At 42.3% G+C, this 23,029-nt stretch overlaps 2 protein-coding genes across 3 annotated transcripts; one reads left to right on the top strand and one right to left on the bottom strand.

The window, feature by feature from the left end:
• Positions 1-11,714: 11,714 nt before the first annotated feature.
• Positions 11,715-15,173, bottom strand: rbp1.2 (retinol binding protein 1, cellular, tandem duplicate 2). 2 transcript variants are annotated; one of them, XM_056743785.1, is made up of 4 exons: positions 14,904-15,173; positions 12,932-13,007; positions 12,348-12,449; positions 11,715-11,819 (listed from the first exon to the last, which is right to left on the bottom strand). In XM_056743785.1, the coding sequence occupies exons 1-4, from the start codon at positions 15,014-15,016 to the stop codon at positions 11,754-11,756; spliced, it is 357 nt and encodes a 118-aa protein (XP_056599763.1). In that variant the 5' UTR covers positions 15,017-15,173; the 3' UTR covers positions 11,715-11,753. The 2 variants fall into 2 exon arrangements, with proteins under 2 accessions (XP_056599763.1, XP_056599762.1); XM_056743784.1 differs by lacking the exon at positions 14,904-15,173 and adding an exon at positions 13,311-13,386 and having other exon boundaries at positions 12,932-13,110.
• A 2,614-nt stretch (positions 15,174-17,787) lies between these two features.
• On the top strand, positions 17,788-18,743 carry rbp2b (retinol binding protein 2b, cellular). The gene is made up of 4 exons (XM_056742510.1): positions 17,788-17,860; positions 17,992-18,170; positions 18,415-18,516; positions 18,678-18,743. Exons 1-4 carry the CDS (start codon positions 17,788-17,790, stop codon positions 18,741-18,743), a joined length of 420 nt encoding a protein of 139 aa, XP_056598488.1.
• The last annotated feature ends 4,286 nt before the right edge of the window (positions 18,744-23,029 follow it).

The raw sequence follows: 23,029 nt of genomic DNA, 5'->3' as shown, positions 1-23,029 counted from the left end.
ACTTGCTACAAACAGCATTACTGGAATTGGAGTCTGTCCTACCAACTGCTAGGAGGTAATTTAACAAGCAGAACGAGGAAGGTGTATGTGACTCTTCATATGACAGGCAAGGACGTGATTGACAGGAAGAAAGATGATGTGCTGAATGAAGTCTGGCTCCTGCAGCTCTCATAAATAAACTTGATGGACTCTCGGGATGTTGGGCCTTATGTTCCCTTTCTGTCGGTCTCTCGACGTTGTGTCGAGAACGACAGATGGGGTTCGCCCTTGAGAACCAATCAACTCTGACTACTATAGAAAAGGCCAATGAAATTTGGCGAATGCAATTTGCATGCCGGGCTCCGCCCCCGGAAATCCGGTATAAAAGGAGGCCGGCGTGCAGCATTCACTTACCTTTTGTTCTTCAGAGCCATCGCTCATGAGTACAACTCAGGATTCAATCCTCTACAACTACACGCTGGTTCTACGACGTGTTACAGCGGATCGTCCCTTCCTGCAGCGACCTTCCCCTGGGCGTCTCGGCGGTTCCGGAGGTGTTAGAGATTTTTTCTAAAAGTCCTTTTCAGGACTGACTGAGCATTCTCCAGCGCGGCATGTCCCGCTGTTCTCTTGGGTGCGGCACCCTCATCGAGGAGGGGGATGGACACGATCGCTGCATTAGGTGTCTGGGCGTCCAGCACACTGAAGCAGCGTTCGTTGACACATCTGCCTGCACTGCGGGCAGATTGTCATTCAGAAGTTGCGGTCACGGGTGGCTGTCTTCCTACGGGAACCAGCCACCATTTCGTCTGCTACCCGGGCTGTGACATCTGTGGCTACGGCCCCGATGACCACCCACGTTAGCAGCGTTAGTGATACGGGGAACTCTGCGAACGTAAACCCGCCAGCCAAGTGCTCACGGGCCGATCGCACCCCGATTCGCTCTTCTGAACGTTCCCCAACCGGCGGTGGCATACCGTCCGGATCCTCACACACACACTCGGAAACGATGTGTGACGTAGATGAGATGTCGCTCGCAGCATCGGAGGGAGACTGGCATCCGACTCTGCCGAATCCAAACTCCACCCCCAGCGGTCGAGTTCAGGAGGAAGCAGAAGTGATGTCATCCGTGCTAACCCGGGGATGCGTGGTTCCCGAGGTCGGTGCGCGGTGCAAACCGCGCCCACCCCGGGTGCCATGTTTTCCCGGAGGTGCATGAGGAGCTGTGTAAAACTTGGAACGCTCCACTCACGGACCGTTCCAGTGAAAACAGCTCCGGCTCCCTTACTTCCCTCGATGGTGAGGCAGCCAAGGACTGCGTCGAGATCCCCCGGGTGGAACGTCCGCCTGCGGTGCACCTGTGCCGCGGACGGCTACCACCTGGGGGGGGATCGACCACTCCTACCGTCCAAAGCACGTAAGACTTCGGCATCACTGGTGTCGAAAGCTTGCGATGTTGCGGGCCAGGCTGCCTCCTCTCTCTATGCCTTGGCCATCCTGCAGGTCCGCCAGGCCAGGGCGTTGAGAGGGCTCCACGAGGGTAAGGCCGACCCGGGTATAATGCAGGATCTCCGTGCCACCGCTGACAGCGCTCTACGGGCGACTAAGGCGGCGGCACGGGCCCTGGGTCGGACGATGTCCACGGTAGTGGTCCAGGAGAGACACCCCCGGCTATACCTTGTGCAGAAGAGTGACAGCAAGGAAGTCCGCTTTCTTGATGCACTCATCTCGCAGGGTGGGTTGTTGGTAACACCGTCGAGGACTGCGCTCAGCAGTTTTTTGACGGCGAAGCAGACAGTGGCAATTAACCACATTTTTTTTCACGCCGCGACTCGGCCGCCTACAGGCCTCCGAGATCTCACGTGACGTCTGCTTCCCTGCAACCCAGGACCCTTTCGACATCGGCTCCGGTTCCTGTGCCCCCACAGGCGGCACCCCGGAAGCAGAGGTCGAGGGGGAAACCTCCACCCCGTCAGCAACCTCCTCGCGAGAAGGGACACTGACGGAAAGACCCCAGGGAGAACAACATCGGGCCCGAACCTTCACAGCCACGGCTCTGATCGGTCGGTATGGGACGACTCCTGCCTCGTCACCAAAGCCGGGCCCTTGTTAGGGCTTGGCGCCCACTTACTCACTGAGTTTTCTGTTCTCCCCGGGTTTACTTGCAGCCGATCGCACACTCCACTGGACTGTGCTCGGCGAACCGACCTCACACCCTGGCGAGGCGTGAGGTCGTACACATACGACAGCCGTCACCACTCTCAAACCGACAGTGCGTGCCGTTGTCCCGCCAGGCAGGTAAGCAGGCGGAGCAAAAACCTTCCCTCCGGGGACTCCCCGCGACATGGTTAGCTCCGCCAGCCGACGAACCACCCCCCGTGGGAATGATGAAGCAGACCGTCCCCTTGGTCACCCTGTCACAGTCCCTGGGAGCTCGAGAGCTGCCCACACTGTCTCGCTGGCTAATGAGGGCGGTCCGTCTTGGTTACTCGATCCAGTTCGCCAGAGACTCACCCAAGTTTCGGGGCATCATCTCTCCCTCTGTCAGAGGCAGGGACGCCTCCGTACTTCGGGTAGAGGTCACCACCCTTCTGGCAAAACAGGCATCGAGTTCGTCCCTCAAAACCAAGATGTTCAGTGGGTCACCACCCGCACTTCATCGTTCCCAAGAAAGACGGCGGGTTGCCCCCAAAGGCTGCGTACCCTGAACAGAGCACCTTCACAAGCTGCCATTCAGGGTGCTCACACAGAGGCGCGTCCGGACATCTATGAGGTGTCAGGATTGGTTCGTGGCAATCGACCTGAAGGACGCTTACTTTCATGTCTCGATCCTCCTCGACACCGGCCGTTCCCACGGTTCGCGTGCGAGAGGCGGGCATATCAGTATAGAGTCCTCCCTTTCGGTCTGTCCCTGACCGCCCTTTCTCCCTGAGAGGAGGAAGGCGAGCGGGTACTAAACTATCTCAGCGACTGGCCTATCTTGGCACACTCGCGAGATCTGTTATGTACACAAAGGGACCTGGTGCTCCGGCACCTAGGTCGATTGGGACTCCAGGTCAACCAAGAGAGGGGCAAGCTCTCCCCAGTGCAGAGCATCCTCTTTCTCGGTATGGAACTCAGCTCTGTCACCATGTCGGCACACCTGTCCGCAGTTGTGCCCAACCAGTGTTGAACTGTCTGAAATGAACATTTTAGGCAGACAGCGGTCCCCCTGAAACAATTCAGAGGCTCCTGGGACACATGGCGTCCTCGCGGGTTAATACCCCTCGAGTTGATGCACATGACACCGCTCCAACACTGGTTTCAGAGTCGAGTTCCGAGGAGAGCGTGGCACACCGGCAGCAGGCGCATGGTGATGCCGCCCTGCTGCCGACGCACCATATCCCCTAGTCTTTATGACTTTTTCGACGGACTCAGGTCCCTTTGAGCAGGTTATGAGGCAGGTCGTGGTGACGACTGAAGTCTCCCTGCAGGGGTGCGGTGTAGTGTGCAACGGGCACGCAGGTGGGGTGTTGGACGAACCCCCGCCTGCGCTGGCATATCAATTGCCAAGAGTTGTGGGCTATGCTACTTGCACTGAGCAGGCTACGGCCTCTCGTGCGAGACATGCACGTGCTGTTCCGAGGACAGCACTATAGCTGTAGCGAATACAGATCGTCAGGGTGGCGTTCGCACACAGCAGCTAAACACAACTTGCTCGACGCCTCCTCCGGTGGAGTCAACAGGTGACTCGTTCCCTGCAGGCCACACACCCCGGGCAAACTGAACTAGACAGCCGACGTGCTTTCTCGCCAGTTTATGCCTCGTGGATAGTGGCGACTCCACCCCCGTGCAGTCCAGCTCATTTGGAGGCTGTTCGGGTAGGCCCAGGTAAAACCTGTTCACCTCCCGTAACACCACCATTTGCCCGCTTGATAGTCCCTGCCCTCGGCACGGATATCCTTGCGCACAGCTGGCCGCGGGATGGGCGGAAGCACACCTTCCCCCCCCCAGGAGCCTTCTTGTACAGACTCTGTGCAAGGTCAGGGAGCAGGAGCACCAAGTGTTATTGGTTACACCACACCGGTCTAACCGCACTTGGCCTCAGAGCCGATGCTCTGGACAGCGACTCCCCCTGAACCATTCCCCTGAGAGAGGACCTGCTCTCTCAGGGGAAGGACACGTTCTGGCATCCCAGATCAGACCTCTGGAACACCCATGTCTGGTCTCTAGACGGGACGAGAAGATCCTAAGATGGCTACTCCCCCTATACGGCTGAGACCATCACCCAGGCTAGGGCCCCATCTACTAGGCGGTTACACGCCTCTAGACGGTGCCTCTTCTCGTCCTGGTGTCTTTCTCAACGAGAAAGACCCACTGAGGTGCTTGATCAGGATTGTGTTCCCCTCCTCACGAGACTGGAGACTAACATCTCCCTTCCACACTGAAAGTGTATGTAGTCGCTATTGCCACTCATCACGACTCAGTCGGTGGAAAGTTTCTAGGGCAACACGACCTGGTCACCAGGTTCCTAAGCAGCGAGAGGGCGGAATCCGCCTCATCTTTGCTCCATACCCTCTTGGGACCCTAAGTGGTCCTGGGGAGCCTCAGGGCCCCCCAAAGAGCCCCTCGGAGGTTCCGATCTTCCTCATAGAGTAAGACCGCCCTCCTGACGGCGCTCACTTCCTTCAAGAGGGTAGGGGACCACCGAGCATCCTCCGTGTCCCTGGATTGCCTTAAACTCGGCCCTGGAAACTCTCACGTTATCTTGAGACCCAGGCCCGGATGCGTGCCCAAGAAGTTCCCACTACTCCCTCCGGGGCCAAGTGGTGAACTTGCAGGCGCTCCCCATAGGGGAGGAAGACCCAACCCGATTAGTGTTGTGTCCAGTACGTACTGGACCGCACGCAGAGCTCTGAAGCTCTGACCAGCTCCGTGTCTGTTGGAGGACAGCAGAAGGGGAAGGCTGTCTCCAAACAGAGGCTGGCGCACTGGGTCGTGGACGCCGTTACGACGGCATTCCGATCTCAGAATCTCCCATGCCCATTGGCAGTGAGGGCTCACTCCACACGGAGTTTAGCCACCTCCTGGACACTGGCAGAAGCGCCTCTCTAGCAGACATCTGTAGAGCTGCGGGTTGGGCTATGCCCAAACACCTTCGCAAGGGTTAACAACCTTCGCGTAAACCCGGTGTCAGCCCACGTCCTGCGTGGCGACATGTAGGACTGGCATCCGGGGGGGCGTATGCCTGCGAAAGCACCTTTCCACCCTCTAACAGGTTGGGTCAGTGTGCTATTTACCTTTTCTTCTTACCCGAACACATCGCTAAGAAACTGGTACCTCACCAGCCTCCCTTCTTACCCAGACACTGGTTAAGAATAGGCATTCCATCCATCACCAAACAAGCACCCCCTGGGGGCTGGCTGGGCAGAGCAGCCTTCCCCCTTAGGCCGGGATACCATGTGAGCTATCACAGATAGCTCTAACCGGACCTAGTGCTACCGGACGTCTGTAACACCCCCTCCGTGGGCTGTTCCGTCTGATGTATCCTCATGAGATTGGTTCCCACTCCTGGTAACCCATGAGCTTCCCCAGGTGGGCCTCCACCTCGCGGTTAACGACTCAGTCCGCACATTCCATGCGTTCTCCTCCAAGGACGAGACCATACCTATATCCACCATATTCCTCCCCACGGGTAGGAGGTGGCCTCTGTAGCGCTTCTCTGATTAAGAGTCGCGCTTACCCGGTGTAAACTGATCTGGACGGCCTCTCGCCTATAGAGAGCTAAGGCCCCGTCCGTGAAAGTTACCGGTCAGGGCTGTACCCATCTTTCTCCAAGAAAGCTCTGGAACCCCCCGACCACCACACTGGAAGGTTACAGTCTCACGAAAGCTTCGAGATGACACGCCCAGGCTTGTTACCGTCGCTTCGCTAGAGATTGTGACGCGATACAGCGTTGTGGCGTTTTCCATAGGCAACCCCATCTGTCGTTCTCGACACAACGTCGAGAGACCGACAGAAAGGGAACGTCTTGGTTACGTATGTAACCTCAGTTCCCTGATGGAGGGAACGAGACGTTGTGTCCCTTATGCCACGAACACGTATCGTATTCTGCTGCAGTTTGAGAGGTCTCAGGCTCTTCAGAACAAAGGTAAGTGAATGCTGCACGCCGGCCTCCTTTTATACCGGATTTCCGGGGGCGGAGCCCGGCATGCAAATTGCATTCGCCAAATTTCATTGGCCTTTTCTATAGTAGTCAGAGTTGATTGGTTCTCAAGGGCGAACCCCATCTGTCGTTCTCGACACAACGTCTCGTTCCCTCCATCAGGGAACTGAGGTTACATACGTAACCAAGACGTTTTCTCACATGTGTACCAAAAGCATACAAAACAAAACTGAAATAAACGAATCAAGTATGTGTACTGGTGGTGTTCGGTTTATGCATGACAATCAGTCAAAGACATTTTGCCAAGAACACTGTTAAAATATAAATAACTTGAATAAAAAGCAACACAATTACAAAGAGAAAGTTACACATAAAAGTTTGTATTAAATATGACATGCAATTATATGTAATCTATTAATATTAAACACAAGTCTATAATATAAACAAAACATCTTAAATTAAAATAAATGTCTATAAACAAACCACATGATAAAGATCTGCCTTCTACCTACTTCCTACAAAATTAATGGCTTTGTGCAAATCAAATTTTCAGGATTACAGAAAATTGAATTATCCTCTCACAAAACAAGGCACTGCTACTTATTTGGCCCTGTGGTCTTTCTAGGTTCTCTTTTCTCTTTAATGTTTAATCCTCTTTAGCTTTCATAAACTAACTGAGGGTGTGTTCCGTGTGCCATGTTAGGTTCGATTAAAACGTACTCTGGTGCGATTGCTCTGTTGCTCGGTTTATTTGTGTAAGTGTGAAGGGTGCCACCCAAACCCTGGTGCGCTCTAAACAAGCGGACAGAGACTGCTGAAAAGATGGGTCTTGGTCCACTTTCAAATGAACTTTGAGACAGATTTGGTAATATAAAAGGAAAGTTTATTAGAAATGTGCTTGCGCATGCAACGGATGACTTCCTGGCCCTGTTTTGACTACTTTAAACACCTCGTGAGATCTTCGCGAGTTACCGGCTGTCTGAAAACATTCTCAATGTGCTGAGCATGTATAACCAGCACACAGCATTGTTTTGGATGTCTGGTAAATCCCGTTTTAAAATACAAATCATAAAAGCTGTCTAGCAAGGTTGCGACGTTACACGTAAGCTGTTATGTTCGATATATTTAGGTTCGCTGTTAAAATGTCAGTCTAAATGCAAGCGAACCAGGACTACATTTTTTTTTCTTTTTGGTCTGGACCAAATGATCAAAAAGAACCAACTAGAAATATGAACGCACCCTTACTTATCATTGGGAAGGGGGTGGGTCAAAGGTAATTTATTAAAGGTCTACATGCTCCAAATCAGTATCATGCACTCGTTAGATTTAAAATGCAGGTTGTCGAAATGAAGCCTATAACGAGTTCATTGAAATTAATTGGATTGTAAAAGGCTGCAAAGTAAAGGTCATGTGAGCAGAAAGCAATTTGTACTCCAAAAACACTGTATAACAGATGAAGAAAGCTTTTCAAGATGTTCTAGGAATTTTAATGAGAATTCAGTGAAATTTACATCCCATTCCACTTTTCATTTAATTCAATTCAATTTGGGTTGCATGAAGACATAATTTCATATCAAGAATGTAATGGTAACTTGTCCCCTTACCATTAATCAGGGGGATCGGTGCTCAGGGGCGGACTGACCAGCAGACCATTCTGTCAAAGTCCAGAATGCCCGTCCCACCGACGGCCTTTGGGCCGCAACCATAAATCTGATATGGTGGTGAATAAAACGCGGTTGTGCATAGAAAAGAACAGGAGCGAGTGTTCACGAGCTTCAGGTCTTCCGTTGTGGGTCACAAAGCGACAATTGGGGCTGGGAATTGAGAGTCGATTCCAAAGGTTGAATCCAATTCCATATGTAACGTACAGTTACATATTTTATTGGTGAAAACTTCAGAATTATGTATTTTGTAAAACTGATATTTATCTCATAATTAGAAACCCCGCATTTATTAACGTTATATGTTTAATATAGAACACTAGGGCCAAAAACAGGAAAAACATCATGAAAGTAGCCAAGTTATCAAGTTCAAAGACCGTGAAAATGGGAAAACTTTACAGCAGAAAAAAAATTTGCAGCCATGTATAAAGAAAATTTGGGTTTATATAGCAAATTTTACCCTTCATCACAACTGTGAGGAGGCTGTATTTGTTATATAACACACCAGTGTAATTTATATTAAACCTTAAATTTCTGTAAATTAGGTGAGTGGCCACTTGAGTTACAAGTGGTTTCAGAAACTAGGCGCCTCTAACCAAATGCTATAACTTTTCTTAAACCTTTTAGTTAGTATGTAATGTTGCTGTAAGAGCATAAATGTACCTGCAAAATGACAGAGCTCAAAGTTCAGTGCCAAGCGAGATATTTATCGCTTTCCATTCCAAAGTGATCATCCCTATCCCCTTCTCCCTTTGAAGAGTAAAGCTCTTGATTTGTAAACTCTGGATGGAACAACACAACTGTATCTCCAAATGTAGGCTATCTGTTTAAAATTCAGTTGGAAAAAAGAGCGATTAAAACAATGTCTTTATCTCTTTATTTGGAGCCATGTTTTGTGGGGCGTCCCCTTCCCAAAGGGCCCTTCGAAGGGCAATATAACCAGTTTGGATAGCGGCAAGTGTTTTTAACAGAATTTGGAGTCTACAGAGAACGGCTGGATCGTACTATAGCCCTCTACTTCCCGGGCAGATGATGTCACCATTCCGAGTGATTTTAATAACCTCCAACCACAGGAATACTCCAAAAAGAGGCGCAAGGTATTTCTTAGAGAAGAGGAAGAGCCTCTTCTCTAAAAAGAGAGGAACATTTGAGTGAGCTACGCACTAAACTACTTCCATCACAGTCCTACAGCTGGTAATAAGTATTCCGCGACACATACTCTAAGATAACCGATGGGCAAATAACAAATTCCATGATTTCGACATCGGCTGTGAAAGCTGTTCTGTGTAATACACTGATATTGTGTGTGTGTTCATACCTCTTAAACACTTCTATTAAACGTCCATTGAAGTCCTGCTTGCAAATGTCTCCTGGTCAATCTGCTTGTTTTATTATCCAACTAGGGTCCAATATAAAAAGTCAAAACTAAAGCTTCTGTTATTAGTGTAATTTAATATAACCGTGCGGTCTGGTGTCATACCCCTCTTCATAGTAGGAAATAATTGTGATCTCTTACAAAGATTGACGCTTATGCACAAATAGACCTCCATTACACTTAGATCGATCCGCATGTTTTTAAACATGAAGCGAAGTTGACGCCATTGTTGTTGTCTATTGCTAAAAGCCAAAGTTTATGAGTACACGTGAGGTGGGCACCGACCAACACCCTGAGAAGCAGAATCCAATCACGAAAGACCTGGTCAGCCTTGCTATGAACAATAGACTTGAAATATGTAAAATATAAAGTGTTTTTAAATAAGAAACATGAACATTCATTGTTAAACACCCAAAAAAACATAATCAAAGCCTCTACAACAACCAAAGACTGGGTCCTTCAACAAAGCTAACAGGGAAATTGCCATCTTGTTAAACCCTGATTAAAATATCACTCAGAGTAAAGATCACATTACAATCAAGACTATCAGCACCTTTAGAAACTTTGACATATGAGTTGGAGGAATACCTGTGAAACTTGTTTTAAATTTGACCTTTATTTCAATTATGTATGAATCCAGAAATACGAATAACACTTTGGGGTGAACAGAAAATTGACGAAATAATTATATGCTTTTCTTGAGGCTTTGACCAAGGATTGGCTCCAATAGTTTTTTTTTGTTTGATTTGTTATGTTTCTTGTTATCCCCTAGCATATACAAGGAATGCAGATATGTAAAGAAAATATTTTAAACTGCAAGGACCGGTGAAAGTTAAACGCAATGGGCAAGATTATGTTTTATTCTATCTTGATGGGCCTTTTTATTTCTAATCGGAATTTAATAAACGATAAAAAACAGCTGTTTAATATTTAACCAAATGTGCATAATGTATTCAATAATAACTGACATCACATACAATGTTCATTATTCTTTATTGTTTTGTGATGGTACCCAGATCTGAATACATAAGCAATGTGTGTTTTCTTTGGTTCATTTAATCCCAAAGACCACCTGGGATGGAGACAAATTGGTGTGTGCACAGAAAGGAGAGAACGAGGGCAAAGGCTGGACCCACTGGATTAACGGAGAGGAACTTCACTTGGTGCGTGTTTTAGACTCTTGGTTTCACTAAACTGTATTTGAAAATTAAAAAAATTGAGGATACAAATGACATTTGCTTGCCAGGTTTAATTAGGGGCTCATTGTTTATGGGACACCCAGATATTATCGTTTTTAAAGTGATTTTTCTGCTAAACTGATTTGAAATAATAACTGTAGATGTGATGTACATAATAACTGAAGGTCTGTTAAAGAAGTTTTTCTTAATACAGTACTACAGATTTGGTCACAGTTGACATTTTGTCTGCTGATGCAAAAGTTTGATGCCCAGTTATGTGACAGTCTGGGGAAGAGGCCTATGTATCTCTCTTTGTTTGATCTTTATTTCTGTATGCAGAAATAAATCAGAACAGAGTTGTTGACAAGCAGGTCTTCAAGAAGTCTTAAACCTACTCTGTGTAGTAGCGCCTCCTGCTGGAGAAGACATAGAAACAATCCCCCTATAGAGTTGTGTATCCATTCATCCCTCTTATTCTTAGATCAGTCTGTGTCTTTTGATAGAGTTCACATGTGCCTTTCTGATCTCACCATAAAACAAAGTTTGCTTTAATGAAGCAGTTATTGCAGCTGTTGTCATGTAGGCTTGCTTGTGAGTTTGGTATAGTGCTCTACAGTAGTCTCCCCAGCTAGCAGAAGTTTGTTATAAGAGGTTTTTCATGTTTCACGTGTCTTGTCCCTTATCTCTCATGTGTGGGATTAATTGGTGACTAGAAACTCTGTGCAGGTCATGTACTGTTGTTATGGCGAGTCAATGAGAACCTAAACCAGTAGAGTCTATTGGTTGGAATGAAGAGCATCATCTCTACTGTAGTTTGCTCCACAGTAGACATTTGAATGTTTTTAAAACATTTCCAAAAACATGAAAAACCTCTAAGAAACGTTCTCATAACAAACTTCTGCTAGCTGGGTCTACGCTCTTAACTGTAAGAGTGACTTTACCCCACTATATCTGAGGGTCATGCTGGCAGGAAGAGAGATGTTAGGTTTTGACCCCCATAGCAAATCAAGCTTTTTTCATCTACTCAGATACAAGAAGATGAATGGGAGGAAAGATAATTTGACCAGAGTTACAAGAGCTAGCTGGACAGCTACATCTGTTGTGGATTGTGACAGATAAAACATGAATAAAGACAATGGAATTATCTCTTTGTGTTTTTTTATATTTCAACAAAAGCAGGGATTACAAGTGAACTTTGGCAGTGTGATTGAAAAGAAATGTAACTTTAGAACTTCACCCTTGTCATGTCCTACAAGATGCAGATGTTCACTGGTGCTAACATATTTGACTTCACATTTGATACAAATAAATAAAATAATGAAAAACTGACATTAAAAAAGCTCACATCCTCTCTCATTCACAATAGAGAAGTACAGAATTATACTTCATAAAAATGTTTCATCTTCAAGGCACATTTAGTCAAGTATGCCTACTTGTTTTTTAAAAACCTGTTTACACACCACCCCACAGGACCGCATTTCCTGAAACATAAAATGATTAAAATAATAGTTTTAATGCATGGAGACATCTTTAAACAATTAAAAGGGTATATTTAGAGGACAGATATAGCATTATTGAAAAATAAATTAAATGTATAGTGAACTACATGATTTGGCTTCTTAGCAAATTAATAAATGGAAATATACTACTTACTTGAGCATGTAGGAAATTGATTAAGTTCAGCCATCATTATGAAAATATTTACAGCAGACTGAACAATTTTGACTGACCAATCAGAATCAAGCATTTTCAAACTTGCCACATGAAGAGTTATAACTTTTTAAGTTGATAAAAGTTAATAAAAATGTTTAAAAACCATGCTGTATTTTTTGTTATTATGACTTAAAACTACCCAACTGGAGTTTGATATTAATTGGAGTACACAATTAATTGAAAACTTTTAAAAATAAAGTTATGTTTTTATTGATCAATTTCAGCCATCATTCTATAAAAATATTTACAGTAGAATGTTGTGACTGATCAATCAGAATCAAGAATTTTAATCTTACCACATGTAACTCATTCCCTTTAACCCATTGGATCCAGCCTCTTCCTTCCTTCTCTCCTTTCTGAACACACACCAGTTTATCACACTCCCAGTTTACAGTGGTCTACAAGACAAAAAGAGAAGAAAGGATGTTTGAGTTGATTGTCTATTTAAATAATCAATTCTGTTTTCTAACAAAACAATTCAATAATTTATATAATAATATTTACTATTGATCTTACATTCAGAATAGAGTTTAACATTAACCACCAGAGCTTTTACTAAACATTAAACTCCTTTATGCAAAATGCTGCAGTAACATTCTAATTCTAGTTGACTTAATGTCCAGAGCAGCAGGTGTTTGAGGTATTAGCAAAAAGCCCAGGTGGATTCAGGCCTCGATAGGTCATTGTATGCAAATTTTAATCTGATCCTATTTAGTGACATAGTAAAAAAGTCATCAATCACAGAAACTTTGGACAAGAAATTCTAGCCGGTTTAATGCATGCAAATGCTAACATTTAAATAAACAAATCGGATTCTACCATAAGAATTCTGTAATTCTCGTCAGAATTGAAGGTGTACCTTTATAAGCAGATGACTTACCATACATTTCCTATCATCTATGCCTGTCAAATCCTCCTCAAACTCTTTTCCAACATCAAACTCCATGTGGTAATTCCTAAAGGTGGTGAGAGTCTTGATATTAAAATGATCACCATTCTGAACAATCTCCTTATCAAAGATGAGATAACTGGCAATTTTTCTGATGACAACATTCACATCTGTAAGTTAAATAAATATAAAAGTGGTCAGCCGATGTCACGTATACGTATAACATAACTGAACTCAACTTATCACTTTGTATAAAAAGTGTCTTTCCCTTCAAGAAAGATACAACATGACTGTTACATCTCACAAACCTCTTTCAATAAATCCTACTTCACGCTGGCAAAATGAATAAATGACCAGATGATTCCCTCACCTAGTGCTTCCATGTATTCATCAAAGTTTTCATTGCTTGTCATTTTCCAGTATCCATTCATGTCTGTCGAAGACATTCTGTATTTGTTGTGTCTTTTTCAGACTGAGAAGAGAGTCTCAAACCACGGGGCACGTTGTAATCCTAAAGCCAATTAGGGCCTTCGGATTACCTCAAAGAGCATTTACACAAGTGTTGGGACTTTCCTTTTTTTTACGGTAGCAAATTCTATCCCATACGGAAATTTAATATATTCACATATATGTGAAACACTGATGAATATATTGAAATATATTCCGAAAACATATTTTTAAATATATAGGCCTATCCTAAGCCTTACAAACTGATGTTTATATTGCATTTCAAAATATGTTTATCTATGTGTGAACATTTATTTAATGTCTCAAGTCATCTATCAAATATTAAATTAGGTGTTAAGTTTTTTCTTGCAATGTTTATTTTGGTTTCTATTTAGAATAACAAACCTCCATATTGTATTCTAAATCTTAAAATAAAAATATTATAACTTTTTAATTTAGTTAAAATATTTTCATTTGATCAAAACAGCAGCCGGACTGCATTTCTACACTTCAGTCAAACTAACCGCAGCATTTTATATTGTTTTTTGCACTATATGGGTCTTTTTTCTAACTGGCTATTAAATATTGTCATACATGAGGATATTGATGTGAGACCCTGTGGTGAGGCTGTGATCAGCCTTTGGTCCTGAGGTGATTATGACACTAAACTGAAAGTGAATAGTTTTAAGATGTTTGCCCAATTCTTTTTTGTTTTTCTTTGAAGATTGTTTTGATTAAAACGATGATATCTTTCATGGAGTGTGTCCAGGAAACCCAAGGTAGCTGCTTTAATTCCTATCTTACAAAACATTTATGTAGCCTACATTTAAACATTAATGTAAAAATATCCATTCTATATACCTTATAGTGACTCTGTTATGTCAGTTTCTTATAAAGGAATTACACGGCGACAGAACCAAATAAATTATTCTGCTAATACCACAGTTATCACGCCGCAACGCATTGTTCAGATGTGTTACTTCAAGATGTTTGTTGACCGCATTACAGTTCCATTTCACCACATCACATAGTCCTACTCACAAAAGCATTTGGGTACAAAAACCTGATAAATGTCTTGAAATATAACATATCTTGATCTGTGATGTGAGCCCATAACCAGAGGCCTGTAATGAATTGTTCCATTCTTAAATTTCTATTACAGGGAATCAGTGGCGACCCGTGACGTTTGAGCATTGGCCCTCTGCGCAATCCACCCCTCCCATCCCCTCACCCCACCACACACTTACCACAAAACAGTAAGGTATTTTACTTTACTGTGCTTTCCTATAGAAGTGAGAAAACATAATTATACTATCACACTTACCACATGATACATTTACAATGCTACTCCAGAATACCAGCAATATGCACACACAATATGTTAAATTTTAAGACTGACCACAGTCAAAATCACACGTCTCTATTAAAGCTAACGTTAAGCTACATAAACAAATGTGCACATAAGCAACCAGAAAGAATTGAGGCACAGCTGCCTTATAATTCATAAATAACTTACAATTGGATGATCAAATTACTTGAAAACAAAGTCTTCCTCCATTTATCAGTTATTCTCTTTTTTATCCACGAAACTTGATAACAGAGTTCAATTTTGAATGATTTTTTCCGCATTTCTTCTTCTTTTGTAGTTTTTTGGAGGTAGACGAACCATCTTTGTGTGCTTCTTCCGCTTTACGAGACTGTTGGTGAACAACCCCTCAGATGGTGAAAAGTTAGTAAAAAAAGCGTCCATTTAGAAAAAGTCAGTTTTACTGTCACCCAAAATTCATCTCTCCCATTGATTTGGTGTACTGTCAGCCAGCGATATGCTGACAATTTACTGAACTTGTTTAATTTTAAAATCTGCATAGCAACTTTTTATATAACAGCTTTATTTGAATGTGTCAGCATGATACCTTGGTTTAAATAGTTCTATGATTAAATCACTGAGATAAACCCTTATGAGCCAATTGCTGTGGGTATTAGTAAGTCTGCCGACATCCAATGTAATGAGGTTAACCCTGCCTTTTCTCTCGACAGCTTTGTGAAAAGATTTTAAGGGAAACTCTTAATTAAAAACTTTTATTGCTATTTAGGAGAACTCCTAGTGCTCAGATAAAATGTTTTGTGAATATGGGCCAAAGTCTATTATTTGTTGTTGGCTTGCGTCTTATGTTTATCTAAAGTCAATGTGCATTAAATGTTATAAACTCTGTACTTTCTTGTTTTGGCATAGCATTATCTGGGAAATGCAGTATTTTAATGTTTTATGAATGCTTGATCTATTGAGAGCGTGTCAGATTATAAATGCATAAAAAAATACATGTTTTGTATAATAAAGTGGAAATAAATGTGTAATTATTTTTATGTGCAATATATTAAAGGAGCATTAATTGAATGAATATATTTAAAATAGATTTAAATATACCAGGAAACTATGTTAATAAAAATAAAATATATTATTATATTAATAAACGTATTTACATATAAAGGAGATAAATTACACATATATTTACACATGTTTAATATATGTGAAAATTGTTAAAAAGAGGCAAAAATCTAATATTTAAATATATTTTTAACATATATTGTGAAATAGATTTATATACATATGTAATCTATCTTTCCTATTCAATTTTAAACATTTAAATATACAATATATAATTATTTTTTATATATTTCAACCTATGTCACTTCTGCATGGGTATGCTCGATGTGTCTCATTAACTTCAGTCAACCGCTGTGAATAGACAAATGTGTCAGCTTGTAATTGTTGCGATTTTCAGTCTGCCAGCCGCACAATCACAAACAGCCATCACAATGCTGTCAAACAGGCTCTCTTTATTCTTACACACGGAGAGAGAAGGAAAGAGAGAGGGAGAATTTTTCACTGCAGCAAAATAAGGTATAGAGCTGTCAGTAATGGAGTAGGTGTTGTTTTGCTTTACTGACTAAATTATTATTGAAGTTTTATGCTGAGATTAAAGAATAAATGACACATAGCAGATACAGGAGTCTATTCCAGAGCTGTTATTTTTCTTTTCAAGGTCTATTTACTGTTTCACCAACCAAAACGTTGCAGCTGTGGAGAGATTTTGCCAGCCAAACCCTCAGGCCCAATGTTTACATTTAAGAAGACTCCTGCGACCCTGCAGCGGACAAGCGGGTAGATAGATGGAAAATTATATAAGCCTAAACAATTCTGTCTTGAAGCCAAAATCAGATGCATGAGAGTTTTAGGGATGTCAATCTGACTGCGTATTAAATCCATCATGCATTTATCACTCACATTGAAAATAAACAGAAATAACTTAGGACAGCAGAATTTAGGACAGCAAACAGTTTACCTGGTGCACCGTCGACAACAATTTAAGTTTTTCCTTCCTGTAGTAATCAATGACATCCCAAATGTCAGTTTCTAATTCTTTCAAATATCTTTCTTTGTGTTCAGCAGAACATAGAAATGTACACAGCTTTTGAACAAGTTGAAGTGAGGGAGAAATTCATTACACAATTCTGGATGGATTATCCCTTTAAATCTAGCCTGCAATAATTCAATTCAACCTATTCAAATCATTTAGTGTCGTTTTTCTCTTATCTACCGTCGTAAAATGTGAAAATGAAAATACAAAAGAATACTACCAAAATATCATTTTTCTGCATTCATATTCCTCATACTTTCTTAGTGGCCTGTTTTTATGACAGACTGCGTGGAACCTTTAAGATAAAACTGACTCATATACGCTACGTGGTGACAGAATAAAGTGTAGCCTTTGGGCATGCTGATCCTCTGAACATCAAACGCTGGAAACAGCGCTTGTTCTTCATGACATATTTCTTTAGTACTTATCTTGTCTTCCGTGCTTCACAATAGAGTCCAAATATGGAAATTCTCTTATCGCACGAATAAAACTAATACAATGACATATGTGGCCCCCGTCTCAACTATCCTCCCAGTCATCCCCTTTCTCTGGCAGCAGCATCAGTGAGCGTGTTTGAATCTTCTATGTTGTCATGTCTGTAATCACTTTAATATTATGTTCAAGATAGCAAAAAGGAGAGATATGTGTTTTTGACATGGTAGCAAGGTAATACCATGGTATTTTCCAAAGTCCTAGGGATTCTTCTCAGACAAGAAAATGACAAAAAAAATGGTGCTTATGCAGTATTTTAGGTACTTCGTTTGGCATATGTGCCACGTGTGTAGGACTACATTTGCAAATGTGTTTTTGCATGCCTCTCGTATATTGATCTAGTCTACATTACTTTTTTTGCATATTGTATGGGCATATTCATGTATTCAGTTAGACAGATGTCTCATCACTTTTCTGGCCATTAGAGTAAAAGCTTTGGTCTCTTGACTTGGAAAGACTATTGAAAAGTCCAGTACCCATCACACAACCATGCCTTTAGATTTGAGTGGGAAATGGGACCTGGAGTTGAATGAAAATGTGGAGGATTATCTCAAAGCATTGAGTAATCCAGTATATTCAAATTTTCTCAGTAACTAAATAACGTTTTACTTATGATATTAAAAATAAATCACAGGATACCACAGCATATAACGTGTAATTTTACTGGATCATGTCAAATATTCTTTGTCGCAGATATTGACTTTGCCCACCGTAAAATTGGTTCCTACCTCAGTCCAACAAAGATCATTATCCAGGATGGGGAGAACTTTATGATAAAGACACAGAGCACCTTTAAGTCCTATGAGTTCAGCTTTACTGTTGGAGTTGAGACGGAAGAATTTACCAAGGGACTTGACAACCGGATCCTAAAGGTAAGATTTCATTTATTATTAACATCCTCCAAAGTTTTTTATGCTGCAGCTACCCCAGCCATGTCCTGTCTGACAGTGTCTTTTTATCTGCTTTTGTTTGAAAACATTTGAAAACAGTTTCAAAAATATATTTCTATGCTTTATGCTGTGCATAAGAAAATATATTAATATTGCGCCTGAGGCATTGCAATGCAAACATGGCCGCCGAGTGGCACGACTTATGATTAGTTTCACATTTTGGCAGACCCTAGTCACCTGGGAAGGACACACTCTGGTGGCCATACAGAAAGGTGAGAAGCCAAATCGCGGATGGAGACATTGGATGGAAGGAGAAAGGCTTTATCTGGTATTCATGCCATTATACTGATAATTGTCAGCTTTATGCGTTAGGTTATGAAATGTTACAATGTAGTCTGTATGATAAACTGAACGTTCTTGTCCCTTTAATAAGCATGCATTGCATTCACAAGTGAGACGCTTTTGACATCATGATCATTTTACTTGTAGGAGCTGACATGTGGAGATGTGATCTGCTATCAAGTGTACAAAAGAAAACACAAGCAGGAACACTAAAATGTTGTATGATTCACTGTCACTTTTATTTGATGTAATCAGGCAAGCTTCAGTTAGTTTTGATTTCCTCAGGAGAGGAACGTGTAACTTTCAACAATTTTTTCCACCTGTCTCAATAAAAAATATCACAACATGGTCGCTTTCTTGTGTGTGTAACTGAAATTACAATATGATTCTCTTTGTAGCAAGGGGGACTGGAGGTCTTAGATTATAATACTCTTAATGATACCTTCAAATTAAATGGTTAATAGAGTTTATGAAGAATAGAGAAAGACCTTGGAATGTATTTCCTAATTATATATTTAATAATCTGGGAGGCATAGAATTTTTGTTGAAATGTAATTTTTCTATCGAAAAAATTCCTGTTAAATTGGCCGGTTTTCACAGACAAGCCCTCCTAGCATGGAAATTGATATATAAACACAATTTTTACATCACAAATATTTCATATGGAATAACAAAGATATATTATCTAAAAACAAATCTTAATTCCATCACACTTGGTTCAATGAAGGTATTCTTAAGTAAGACAGTTATTTAATTCTCATGGATACTTTCTTCAAAAATTCCATTTACCTATTAAACAGAGAATTTGCTATTGTTATTGACGCAATTCCAAAGAGTGTGACGTTACTTTTAAAAAACTGTTTCAGAAGGAATCAGCATGGTCCCTCCTTGTGGAAACATTTACATTGAAAATGTAGTAATAAGATTATAAGCAATGCTCTTTGTTCTGTTTCTTTACCTGCAGCAAAATGTTTTGGTCTTTTTTATTTGGTAATGTAACCCCAACATCTAATTAGGGATGAGGAGTACTCAACAAAGCACACACCACAGTCTGTTTCTCTGCACAAATGTATTTATTCAACAATAATAAGAATAACTCAAGGATAAATGTAATGGGCAAAGAAACGGAGTTAAACAAAAACGACAAGACACTTTTGAACACCTACAGAGCATGGGGCCCACCAGTTATATCACAGAGAATACTCCACCAATAAGTGCACACTCACACTACATCACAAGAGAAAGCAAAGGTTCACTTCAAATTCCAGACAACGGTAATCACCCAAAATCAAAATCACAACACCTATATACCTTCACCTTGGCGGAGTAATTCACATGGCATACACAAGCGAGAACCCCACAGTTCGTGGGTCCACAATGGATAGAAAACAAACAAACAAAACAAAACAAACAAAGTAAGAAAGTAAAGATACAAAAATAACTCAAATCACGTTGCCATAAAGGACCCGGTTTAACATTTGGATCATACCAAGATACCCATTAAGCCATCATAATTTCTGGTAAAGAAAACAAGTAAACGGCAATCATGCATTCTCTGCAAAAGAAGAAACACAATGTATAATTGCCATATAAAAAGTTACTATAATTAAAAGCATTTACAATCAAGTATAAAACAAATTAAACTATCAAACGTTTAAACTTAATCCACGAATTTAGTACGGATTAATACCTGCATTTACATGCTTAAATCTCTGAGGCACCCAAAGTATGCTGATCCAAACAGGCACTAAAACAAGAGGCAGATATAAATATTAAAACCAAGCAAACTCGCAATAGCAAAAAGGATTGGACTAAAATTACCATTGATGCTCTAAAATAGGTCTGCTTTATTCTTTGAAGCAACAAACAACATTTTCTGATGGGGCACTCACCAATTCAGTTCTGTTAATCGATGATTTTATCATCAGCTCTTACACAGCCTTAAGTACCCACACCACATGGTGCTTCAAAGAGGAAGTCCCTAAAATTGGACTTCCTTTTATAATAATCTGACCTGTGGGATTTGTAGTTCATCTCATTTGTAGTCCCTATATCTTTTACCCCATTACAGTAATATCTCTTGGGTGAAAGCTAGGAAACTGGCGAATAAGTTTTGTATCAATAACAAAATTAAGGAAGTGTCTTACAAAATTCTTCATGGCACTGACGTGCCAAGCATAGTCAGTGTTTAACGCACAACAGTGTTGAACAACGGACGTACATCTCTTTTAGACCCTTGCCCTAACTCATTCCATGTCAAAGAAAAGGTCCTGAGCGCGGACTCTCCATTTAACTCTTTGAACATGACCAGCTTGATTGGCATAGATGAAAACGACTGTCTCACCAACAAATTGATCGTGAGAACCCCACATGACGACAAACCCGCCATGTCTGTGGATGATGAACTCTTCCTGGAGATTATGGATGAGCAAATGTTTATGGACGAGTCTAACAGCTGGTTGGCGCCATTACCCTTCAAAACAAACAGGCGCAGACTACCCAACAACCGATACCAAGTGGTCAAAGGTCTCAATTCCCTGCGTTGCATGCTTGACAAAAAACGAACATGAAAGAACATCTCATGAACTTTATGCAGAAAATGTTTGAGTCAGGACATGCAGAACCCGTGCTGCCGCTCGACAAAGACCAAGAGTGTTGGTACTTACCGTTTTTTGGTGTCTACCATCCTCATAAACCCAACCAGATACGCATAGTGTTTGACTCTAGTGCCACTCATGAAGACACGTCTCTAAACCATGTTTTGTTGAGCGGCCCAGACATGAACAAGACTCTTATAGGGGTCCTCTTGCATTTCCGCAAAAAACCTGTGGCTGTCACAGCGGACATAGAGCAAATGTTTTATTGTTTTGTCATTCGTGAGGACCACCGCAACTTTGTGCGTTTCCTGTGGTACGAAGGCAAGGATCCCACAAAGGACATCAGAGAGAACAGGATGACTGTACACGTGTTTCGAGAACTGTGAATGGGACACTCCTCTGCCAGCAGAAAAAGAGGCACAATGGAAATCTTGGAAAAACTCGCTTGTTGCTCTTAAGAAACTACAAATTCCTAGACAGTATGTGAATACTTCACTGCAATCTACCTGTCGAAGAGGGCTGTGTCTTTGCAGACGCTTCTACATCAGCCATATCAGCAGTTGCGTATCTTCGAGCCATAGACACCGAAGGTCACGTCCACGTAGGCTTCTGCATGGGCAAGTCCAAAATAGCTCCTAGACAAGTCCACACAGTACCTCGCTTGGAGCTGTGCGCTTCAGTTCTGGCGGTGGAGCTGGCAGATATGCTATTAAGTGAACTTGACATCGTAATTCACAAAGTGAAATACTACACTGACACTCGAGTAGTCTTAGGCTACATCAACAACAACAGCCGAAGGTTCTATGTCTACGTCGTCAACCGTGTTGCTCGCATCAGAAAGTCATCTGAACCCAGTCAGTGGCACTTTGTGAGCACGGAAATCAATCCTGCCGATCATGGAACACAGCATGTGCCAGCCTCACTACTGAGTTCTACCAATTGGTTTACTGGTCCCGACTTCTTGAGGCAATGTGATGGAGAGTGTCCTGTGCAACCAATCATCTTTCAACTTGTTGAACCTGTCACAGACTATGAAGTCCGCCCACAAGTCTCAACATTTGTAACCACAACTGCGACACAATCGCTCGGCTCACTCAGGTTTGAGCGCATCTCCAGTTGGAAACGTCTTAGACAAGCTTTCGCCAGACTCATCGAAAAGGTCAGATCTATCTCAAAAGCTCCTGGGTCAAATGAATCAAAGATGGACGCTCTAACACAAGCAAAGTTAGTTATTGTACGAACTGTTCAAGGCAAGAGATGTAAAAAGGATATAAAAACTTTGAGAAAAGGAGAGGACATACTAAAACAAAGTCCTCTGAAGAATCTTGATGTGTTTTTGGACAAAGAAGGACTGGTGCGAGTAGGAGTACGTGTGACTGAAATAACTCAAGAACAAAGCCAGCCCATCGTTATTCCTAAGAAGCATCACATTGCTGCTTTGCGGATTCAGTTCTACCACGAACAGGTTATGCACCAAGGCAGACACATCACGGAAGGAGCCGTCAGGTCTGCCGGACTGTGGATCCTTGGAGGAAAAAAGTTGGTGACACAGCTTCTCAGCAGAGGCACAACCTGCCGCAGGATAAGAGGAAATGTACAACAACAAAAGATGGCAGACATTCCAGTTGATCGTCTCATCCAAACTCCTTCTTTCACACATGTCAGAGTGGACGTGTTTGGACCTTGGAACACAAGTGTCCATCGTACAAGAGGTGGAGTGTTGGAGAACAAACGTTGGGCAATAATGTTTACCTGTTTAGTAACGTGGGCGGATCACATCGAGGTGGTTTAGTCCCTCTCTACTTCAAGTTTTATAAATGCTATCAGAAGGTTCCTGGCCATAGGAGGCCCCGCAAAGCACTTTCGATCAGATTGTTGAACGAATTTCGTTGGAGCGTGCAA

This window comes from Triplophysa dalaica, chromosome 3 (assembly GCF_015846415.1).
Source record: "Triplophysa dalaica isolate WHDGS20190420 chromosome 3, ASM1584641v1, whole genome shotgun sequence".
NCBI classification, from domain to species: Eukaryota; Metazoa; Chordata; class Actinopteri; order Cypriniformes; family Nemacheilidae; genus Triplophysa; species Triplophysa dalaica.
Note: the sequence above shows the minus strand (reverse complement) of the source record. Positions and strands in the feature narration are given on the sequence as shown.